The sequence below is a fragment of the Lonchura striata genome, chromosome 19, assembly GCF_050655825.1.
Source record: "Lonchura striata isolate lonStrDom1 chromosome 19, ASM5065582v1, whole genome shotgun sequence".
NCBI classification, from domain to species: domain Eukaryota; kingdom Metazoa; phylum Chordata; class Aves; order Passeriformes; family Estrildidae; genus Lonchura; species Lonchura striata.
Window position 1 is genome coordinate 11062193 of NC_140721.1, and position 9235 is coordinate 11071427.

At 62.4% G+C, this 9235-nt stretch overlaps 2 protein-coding genes across 3 annotated transcripts; both read left to right on the forward strand.

Moving 5' to 3' along the window:
• Positions 1 to 311: 311 nt before the first annotated feature.
• LOC110475889 (claudin-3) lies at positions 312 to 1455 on the forward strand. Its single transcript, XM_021540368.3, has one exon. The coding sequence runs from the start codon at positions 432 to 434 to the stop codon at positions 1074 to 1076; it is 645 nt and encodes a 214-aa protein (XP_021396043.1). The 5' UTR covers positions 312 to 431; the 3' UTR covers positions 1077 to 1455.
• Positions 1456 to 2132: 677 nt separating this feature from the next.
• Positions 2133 to 5047, forward strand: ABHD11 (abhydrolase domain containing 11). Of its 2 annotated transcripts, XM_031506434.3 has the most exons (6): positions 2133 to 2229; positions 2996 to 3131; positions 3227 to 3400; positions 3802 to 3972; positions 4069 to 4250; positions 4530 to 5047. In XM_031506434.3, the coding sequence occupies exons 1-6, from the start codon at positions 2147 to 2149 to the stop codon at positions 4666 to 4668; spliced, it is 885 nt and encodes a 294-aa protein (XP_031362294.3). In that variant the 5' UTR covers positions 2133 to 2146; the 3' UTR covers positions 4669 to 5047. The 2 variants fall into 2 exon arrangements, with proteins under 2 accessions (XP_031362294.3, XP_085413769.1); XM_085557643.1 differs by lacking the exon at positions 3227 to 3400.
• The last annotated feature ends 4188 nt before the right edge of the window (positions 5048 to 9235 follow it).

Below are 9235 nucleotides of genomic sequence, written 5' to 3' on the forward strand. Positions count from 1 at the left end.
AGCACTGACAACACTACAGAAATCAACATTTCCTCCATGAGAGAAAGGTGAACCCTTGGGATTTCCAGGCCCACAGAAAGGGCTTGGTGGGAACGAGCATGGTGGTAGTGCTTCCCGATACCCATGGGCCGAAACCAGGGGATGGCTGTGGCAGGTGGCGTTTCTCCTCCTCCCACCCTTCTCTGGTTACCCGGCGCCATCTCTGCAAACAAAGGGGAGGGTGTGGGACACAGGTGACGGTGACGGAGGAGCACAGAGGAGCGTCCAGCAGCCAGCACTAAAACCCCACCCCGGGGCCAGCCCATATAAATAGCACTGCGCACAGGTGTAAGCCGATCCCCCGGCTGCGAGCGGCGGCGGGTGGCGGCGACGGTCTCGGTCCGTGGGTTCTTCTCTGCCATCGCCCGGAGCGCGTCACTGAACCGTCCACCATGTCGATGGGGCTGGAGATCGGCGGTGTGGCCTTGTCTGTGCTGGGCTGGTTGTGCAGCATCATCTGCTGCGCGTTGCCCATGTGGAAGGTGTCGGCCTTCATCGGCAACAACATCGTGACAGCCCAGATCCTCTGGGAAGGGCTGTGGATGAGCTGCGTGGTGCAGAGCACGGGCCAGATGCAGTGCAAGGTCTACGACTCCATGCTGGCGCTCCCGCAGGACCTGCAAGCCGCCCGCGCCCTGCTGGTGGTGGCCATCATCTTGGCCGTCCTGGGCTTAATGGTGGCCATCGTGGGCGCCCAGTGCACCCGCTGCGTGGAGGACGAGAGCACCAAAGCCAAGATCACCATCGTCTCCGGCGTCATCTTCCTCCTCTCCGGTGTCATGACCCTCATCCCTGTCTGCTGGTCGGCCAACACCATCATCCGGGATTTCTACAACCCGCTGGTGATCGAAGCGCAGAAGCGGGAGCTGGGCACCTCGCTCTACGTAGGCTGGGCGGCCTCTGCGCTGCTGCTGCTTGGGGGGGGGCTACTCTGCTGCTCCTGCCCCCCCAAAGACGACAGGTACCCCACGGGCAAGGTGGCCTACTCCGCCCCACGCTCCGCTGTCACTAGCTACGACAAGAGGAACTATGTCTGAGCACCCCCAGGGTCCCCCGGCACCCCTCGATATCCCCCACCCCACCCTCCAACCCTGGGACCCTCACTGCCCTCCGTGGGGCCCGGGGGCGGCCGCGCCGGGGCAGGGGGGGCGCGAAGGAGGGGACGGGGACGGCCGCGGGGTCAGGGCCGGGCTGTGTAAATAGAGACGGTTTCGGTTAAACACGAGGCAGTTTCGGGTCGGCGGGAGAAGCGGCACCCGGCGAGGTCCTGCCATGCCGATGGGGCAGGATGAGGACGGGATGGGGACGGTGCCCCCCTGCTGTGTCCCTCCATCGCTGCTGGCCCGGCACCGTCTGTCCCTGTTACGCGTGGTCTGTACCGGTTACATTTGTCAATAAACGTGTCCTGTTTTGGTACCCCAGTGTTCTTGAGATGTGAGGTGAGCACAGGGAAGGGGAACACGGCGGTCCAGCCCCGCAAGGCACCCCACACACCCGAGTGGCACCGGGCTGGGGACGGAGGGCTCAGCCCCGCTCGGGGTGGGGACCCGTTGTCCCCCTGCATTCCAGGGGCAGCTCTCGGGGAACGGCCGGGGCAGGAAGCAGCGGAGGAGCCGCTGGATGCCGCAGGGACACTCCCTACCCGCAGTCCAAAGTCTGGGGCCGCCGGGGGGGCCGCGAGGCGCTTCCCTCGCCCGGGAGCCGCGCTGGGGCGAGGCCGCCCTGCCAGGCCGCTCCCTCCGCCCGCCGCCACGCTCCAGCGGGCAGGGACAAAGGGGCGAGAGCCGCCGCAGGAGAGCGGGGCCGGTCCTGGGGAAAGCGAGACCGGGGGCGGCGAATGCGGGGCTGAGCCGGCCGGTCCCGCTGTGCCTGCGGGCGACAGCGGGCGGAAGAGCCCTGCGGAACCCCCGCAAGGAGCCGGCCCGCCCGGCTCGCTTTCCCCGGGCCCAGCCCCCCGTCCCCGGTGCCCGCGGGGGCGGCAGCGGCAGCGGCCGGGCCGTGACCCTCCCCGTGCGCGCTGCCGCCGTCCTGCCGCGGGGGGGCGCCCGTCGCCGGCGGGGCGGGGCGGCCGCGCACGTCGCGTCACGGCCCGCGCGCCGCCGCCGCCATGATGCTCCGCCGGCTGCCCCGCGGCCGCGCCCCGCCGCCCCTCCCGCAGCCCGCCGCCGCCGCCGCCCGCTCCGTGGCCACGTAAGGGCCCGGCCGCGCGCGGGGTGGGGCGGGGGCGGCGGGAGCTGTCCCGGGGGGGAATCCCGCGAGCAGGGGCGTGACCGGCACGAGGGAGCGGACACGCCCCCCCTCCAGCCACGCCCCTTGTATCGAGGTTCTCCTCAGGGGTTTGACCGCGGCCTTGCCCCGCTGCCCTTGGCCCAGCCCCGGCCAGGCTCTCCCGGAATGCCGGGCTGGGCCAGGCTGGGAGGGAGCCCAGAGGTGCCTGTTCCACCTCCCTGGGTGGCATCCCAGAGTCCAGGGCACAGCATTGTGTGCAGAGGCTCGGCAGGATCCCCGCTGAGGGAGACTCCAGCCCCTCCCTGGGCAGCCTGGGCAGGGCTGGCACTGCCCAGGGCAGAAGTTGTGCCTCCTGTGCAGGGGCAGCTCCTGGGCTCAGCCCTGCCCGTGGCTCTGGTGCCACTGCTGGGCCCCGGAGCAGCCTGGGCCCTGCTCTGCCCTCCCTGCACACAGGGACAGCCAGGCCTGAGGGCCCCTCTCAGCTGGGGCTCCTCTCCAGCCCGAGCAGCCCCGGCTCCCTCAGCCTTTCCTGGGCACAGAGATGCTCCAGGCCCTCCTCATCCTCACACCTGAGCTGGCCTCGCTCCAGGAGCTCCATGTGTCCCTTTTCCTGAGGGGCCCAGGACTGCACACAATACTCCAAATGTGCCTCACCAGGGCTGGGCAGAGGGGCAAGGCTCACTTTCCCCTGCACCTCTGGCTATATCCCATTCCTGTCTCCCTGCAGTGCAGTGCCCCTGGCCCATGTGGTTGTAGAGGGTCATAACAATCGGCCACCCCTCGTCCTGCTCCACGGCCTCTTTGGCAGCCACAGCAACTTCCAGACAGTAGCCAAGACACTGGTGCGCCGTGGTAGTGGCAAGGTGAGACCCAGGGATGGGGAGAAGCACAGCACAGGGAGGGGTCCAGGATCATGTTGGGCAGTGCCTGCGGTGACACGCTGCCCCTGCCCAGGCAGGTGCTGACAGTGGATGCCCGGAACCACGGCAGCAGCCCCCACAGCCCCGTGATGACGTATGAAGCGATGAGCCTGGACGTGCAGCACCTCCTGAGCCGCCTGGGCATCACCAAGTGCATCCTCGTGGGACACAGCATGGGGGGCAAGACAGCCATGACGCTGGCCTTGCAGCGGGTCAGCAGGCACAGGGGTGGGAGTGGGGTCACAAGCTCAGGAAGTTCCAGGGGGGCTGTAGGAAGGGGATGGCACCTTCTGAGACTGTACCCCATGGCCAGCCTTGCCCCCAGCTCCACAGGGACTTATCTGTATCAGGGTGGGTGGTGTAAGCCAGGCTACAGGAGCAGGAGCAAATCTATGTCCACCAGCCCATGCTCTGCCCTGTCCCTCCAGCACCAATTGTGAGGGAGCTTGGAGATCTATGCCAACAACAACTCTGGGAAGGGCACATGGAGGTCTCTGCTAAGACAGGAGGGAGCAAAGAGCCTCCAGGGAATCTGACTGGGAGTGCAGCCCTGTGCCCACTGGGGAGATCTTGGGAGATCCTGGCATCTGCTCTGCCCTGCTTGTGTCTCCAGCCAGACCTGGTGGAGCGCCTCATCTCCGTAGACATTGGTCCTGGCTCAACCGCTGCCGTGTCTGAATTCTCTGCCTACATCTCGGCCATGAAGGATGTGAGGGTCCCGGCGGGGCTATCCCGCTCAGCGGCACGCCAGCTGGCAGATGACCAGCTGCAGCCCGTGGTCAAGGTAGGAAATCCCTTGGGAGATGGGGAGGATGGAGGGTGCCAGGACATCCTGTTTGGTTTCTCTAACTGAAGAGCACATGATCCCCTTCCATGGCAGCTCCCACAGCTGAGACAGTTCCTCCTCACCAACCTGGTGGAGGTGGAGGGCTGCTACGTGTGGCGGGTGAACCTGGAGGCTATTTCCCGGCACCTGGCAGATATCATGAACTTCCCTGTCTTCCACAAGCCATATCCTGGTCCTGCACTCTTCTTGGGAGGGTCCGACTCACCCTATATCAGGTGAGACTGGAGAGAAGCGGTTCTAGGTCTGTGGTTTGACCTTTCGTGCTCTTTGCAGCTGCCAAGAGTGGGAGGAGCCCCCGGCATGGGGAAGGTCTTTAGCAAGGGCTGTTCCTCCAGCAGCCAGTGACACTGCCACCAGAGTGAGGGGGAACCTGGGGGCCCCCTGGGCTTTCTCAGCAGGAAAGGAGTCATATCTGGGATCAAACTCTGCTTGGGGAGGGTGAGGGAAGACGCCAGGAGGGACCTCTGATCGTGGCATGTTCCCTTTTCCTGCAGCTCCAGAGACTACCCAGAGATCCAACGTCTCTTCCCCAAGGCAGAGATCCAGTACATTAAAGGTGCAGGCCACATAGTCCATCAGGATAAATTTGAAGAATTCATCACTGCTGTCCTCAATTTCCTGCCACAGCTGTAGCACTGGGGACGAGGGTTTCTGCAAGGACTGTGTGGGTCCTGAGGAGCTCTGGACAGTGATGCAGGGCTCGGGCTCTGAGGATGGGCTCAGCTGGAACTGGCTGCCCTCACTGCAGTCTGATCCTGCCTGCAAGACCTTCTCCCATCCTGGTTCTCCTGCAGCTGAAGCAGAGAGGCACCTGCATCCTGCTGAGATCTCCTGCCACCTCTCAGGGATATGGGATGCCACTGGCTCAGAACACTGTCCTGCCTGCACGGGGGTATCAGGCACACAGAAGAGGCAGGACAGCACTCTTGTTTTCCTGCTGCCAGACCCTTCCATGGATCTGGCTGTGACTTTGCAGAATGCGCAATAAAGCTGAATCCATGCCAAGGCAGAACAGGGGTTGGATGTGGCCGTGGTGGGCAGGGCACGTGTGGGGGGCATAGGAGAGGTTCTCAGTTGGCAGCAGGGATGCTGGTGGGAGATGACAGCTGGACTGGGCCCTAATGTGACAAGCTGTAGGAGCAGTGCACATGAGACACAGGTTTGAGGATCTTTCTTGGCTTCCAGGGGAAATTGCATCCTTGCTCTGTGCCTGGGGCAGTGTAAGGATTGGGGAGTGGGGGAATCTACCTCCTGAGCAAGGAGCATGTTTGCCCAGGCTGTCCCAAAGGCAGGCATCACTTCATCCCTGAACTCCTGACAATTTCTCTCCTCCCACCTGCTCTGCATCCTCCCAAGGCAGCATAACACCCACCAGCCATGGGCTGGAGGCAGAGGAGTAGGGTGTCTGCTGCAAAAATCCCTTTATTGGACAACTGGTAAAGCTAGGGACAGGGCAGAAGTGACTATGGGGGTAACAGATCATCTCTGTCACAACTTGGGACAGGCTGTGTGTGCAGACAGTAGAGAGACACACTAACCATCTCTGCTTTTGCTGCTCCAGAGCCAGGTGTCTCCTCTCCTCTCCTCTCCTCTCCTCTCCTCTCCTCTCCTCTCCTCTCCTCTCCTCTCCTCTCCTCTCCTCTCCTCTCCTCTCCTCTCCTCTCCTCTCCTCTCCTCTCCTCTCCTCTCCTCTCCTCTCCTCTCCTCTCCTCTCCTCTCCTCTCCTCTCCTCTCCTCTCCTCTCCTCTCCTCTCCTCTCCTCTCCTCTCCTCTCCTCTCCTCTCCTCTCCTCTCCTCTCCTCTCCTCTCCTCTCCTCTCCTCTCCTCCCCTTTATTGATCTTGAGTTTTCTAATATATCACCCTCAAATTCAAACACTTTTGCTCTCTGTGTATTTTTTTTTCCTCCAGAGTCACAAGCTACTGAAATTAGTAGCACCTTGGGTGCCAGCAGCCAGCTGGGGGTGGGGTCTGGCCCCAGCTATCAGCACACAAGACCTTTGGACTAAGCCATGAGCTCTGGAGCCCAGGATGGGTGGAGGATTACTCTCCACTCCTTCCCGCTGGCCAGATACCAGGTTTGGGGCACTGACAGAAGGCAGCAGCAAGGTGAAGAGCCTCACCATGGCAGGAGATCAGTGGTCTGAGAAGACGTAGAGCTTTCAGAAAATCGTAGTCCATTCTTGTGATGACATCTGCTGAGGGAGCATTGTTGGACATATGAGAGAGACAGCAGGGACGAATGAGAGCAGCTCTGTTCCTGCATGGGAAGGGTACAGGGAATTTAAGAGATATCCCAGGGGCATGTGCAGGTATGTGTCTTGTGGCACAAGGGATGCCATGGCCTGCACTAACTCACTGGGCTCTATGCCTGTCAAGTGTCAGGGTGCTGATGCCTCCAGAGATCCAGCTGACAGCCCAGGCAAGACCAGACCCCTTTTTGACAGCCTGCTCCCAAGAAGCCTGCCAAGAAATGACCTGTCCTGCTCTGAGCTCTGCTCCAAGCGGGACATCTGTTTAACCACAAACCCCACCTTTAGGAAGACCTCTATGTGGCTTTTGCAGGCATGGCTTTGAAACTGCTCTATCAGGCATTGGGTAGAAATAGAGCCTGTTGATGACCTGCAGGACATGGTATCTGAGGTGACAGAAGATGTCAAGTGTGACTTCACTGGTGTCCCTCACTGCAACAGTGATTAATGCTGAGTGCCAGACCAGGAAACTGGGGCATCTTCTCTGAGATCATTCTATTCGGCCCACCTGACCAACAGCATAGAAAAAGGACAGGGCATCCTAGGGAAGACACAAGTGATGTGAATATTTTCTTCAAGCCTCTGCTCTCGTGTTCTCCCAGCTGCCATGCTAGCATGGCCTGGAGCCATCTGAGACCCAGCAGGAGAAGCCAACTTCCACGGCAGTGCTTGGCGGGGGAGATAAAATTGGCAGGAGGAGTGGAGGCAGAGCCGTGGGAGGGTGGGGGTGGGAGCCCCGCCTCCGGGGAGGTGTCAGGGAAGGCGGCCACAAAGCTCTGGCCCTGGTGCTAAGAGGGATCTGCGGGTGACCTCAACAGTCAAGTATTCTGGTAGTGGGGTTCTCTGCAGCAAAGGCTGGACTCAGTGACCTCAAAGGTCTTTTCCAATATAAGTTATTCTGTGATCTCCTGCCCTGCTCCTCGGTCGGCAGGCCCCTGGCTCCCTTCAGCCCGTGCCTGCTCCATCAGGGTGGCTGGGCTATGCTCCAGCCCCCCTCTCACCTACCCTGCCCCCAGCATGTGGGCTCCCTCTGTCCCTGATCTCGCAGTACTCGCTCAGGGAGCACTGCTGGATCCTGTGCTGGCCCTGGATGCCAGTGGGGGCTAAGGGGGCACCTCAGTGTCAGGAAAGGCCAGTGGCACAGCAGAGGGCCCTGCAAGCAGCAAGCCCCTCAGTTACACTGGGAAGTGCCTGCAGCAAGAGGGGCTGTTGCAGGGCAGGGCCCCTTGGGGGACCCTGCTCAGGCCCACGGGGGACAGCCACACCCAGCTCTGTCATCACAGGGTGGCAAGGGGGTCTCAGGGCAGTGACACCCAACTGCCCCTTGCCTTTGAGCCTCAGACACTCCCCAAGGCTGGACCCTGCTCCGGCATCCTACTGGGGATTCTGGACAGGAGCAGACCACAGCTCTTCATCTCTCACCCAAGTCAGCTCAGACCCAACTGCTCCACCATCCCTAGGCTGTCACTGCAGATCTTCCTGGCCTTGGTGCCCTTTCTGGAGCACAGTGTTGACAAGCCAAGCCTTATCCATATGCATCTTGCATCGATCCTGAACCTCTTTCATCTGACTGAGGCTCAGAACCCCTGGGGTCAGCAGGTTGTCCAGCACCCGAGATCACTAGGTTGGCTCACATGCTCCACAAACTCTTTCTGCACATTCTGGAGCAGCTCCTCTTCAGGATGGCACCATCTGCCCCACAGTTCCAGCTGCCCCACCATTCCCTCCAGGTGCTGCCTCCTCCCTGTCACCTCTCTACCTGCTCCCCCTGCCATATCGCCAAGCCAGGGTGCTGCTCCCTCCTTCATTTTCCAGCCCAGAGCCTTTTCCTGCCACCACTCACCTCCCCCTTTTCCCACATTTTCCAGGAGAAATTGCCCAAAGCAATGCATTTGCAAAGATTCAACATCTGTGGGACAAGGAGGAAGACACGACCCTGCACCTCTCAGCGGCAGGCCCGGGACAGCTCCACTCACAGCTGGCACCAGGCAGGGATGGTTGAACTCTGTCGAGGACCAACATCCCTTTGTCCATACCTCCAAACCCTCCAGGTGTATGTGGGGCTGGGCTCAGCTCATCCTTTCCAGCGGCTGTAGAGAGACACCGCCTCAGGCAGCAGCACCTCGTGCTGGCAGACTCAGGCGGTTCAAGGAGCACTGAACAGCTGCCCAGAGAGGCCGTGGTGTCTCCCTCTCTGGAGACACTCCAAACCCACGTTTGGCGTTCCTGTCACTGCTCTGGGTGACCCTGCCTTGGCAGGGGAATTGGACTGGTGATCTCCACAGAGCCCTTCCAGTTTCAACTACTCTGTGACTCAGCCCGCAGGATCCTGCAATGTAAAACGCAGGCTGTGAGAAAGCCTGGGATTGCCCCAACCACATCAGCGGGGCTGGTCCGCAGGGCAGGCCGAGGATGTGAGCGGCAGGAGGAACGCCAAGGACGGGGAAACGAGGGGCAGAGCCCATCCAGCCCCGGGGGGGCACACCCGGACAGAGCGAAGCAGCAGCTGCCCGAGGCTGAGCGAGGCGATAGAACGGGAAGGCATCACGACCTCTTGACCATTCAGGGACTTCCGCAGAACGCGAGGCCTGGCCCGGAGGCAGCGGCCCCGCCCCACCGCTGCCCAGCGGTTTCCCCCGGGCGCTGCCCGGGCCCGCGGGCCGCCCGGGACCCCCGGTCTGACGGGGCTCCCCGCCGCCGGCGGCCACGTGACAGCACGGCCCCGCCGCCCCCGCCCGCCCTCGCTGAGGAACGGCGCTGGGCGGCCGCCGATTGGCTGCGGCGGGACGCGCTGTGATTTCTCATTGGCCGCCGGGCGACAGGCACCGCCCCCTCCCATGTCACGGGATAGGCCTGGCGGGAGGGTGGGTGGGCGTGGCCCGGCGGCCGGTGGCGCTGGGCGGGGACGCGTTCTCTCCGCCGATTGGCCAGTGGCGCCGGCGGTGCCGGG

Bases quoted from the DNA above. Each gene is read 5' to 3' on its own strand.
- LOC110475889 (XM_021540368.3), top strand. From the start codon at position 432: ATGTCGATGGGGCTGGAGATCGGCGGTGTGGCCTTGTCTGTGCTGGGC.
- ABHD11 (XM_031506434.3), top strand. From the start codon at position 2,147: ATGATGCTCCGCCGGCTGCCCCGCGGCCGCGCCCCGCCGCCCCTCCCG. The intron at 2,230-2,995 runs GTAAGGGCCCGG...GTCTCCCTGCAG, and splicing joins GCCGCCCGCTCCGTGGCCAC to TGCAGTGCCCCTGGCCCATG. The intron at 4,251-4,529 runs GTGAGACTGGAG...CTTTTCCTGCAG, and splicing joins TCCGACTCACCCTATATCAG to CTCCAGAGACTACCCAGAGA.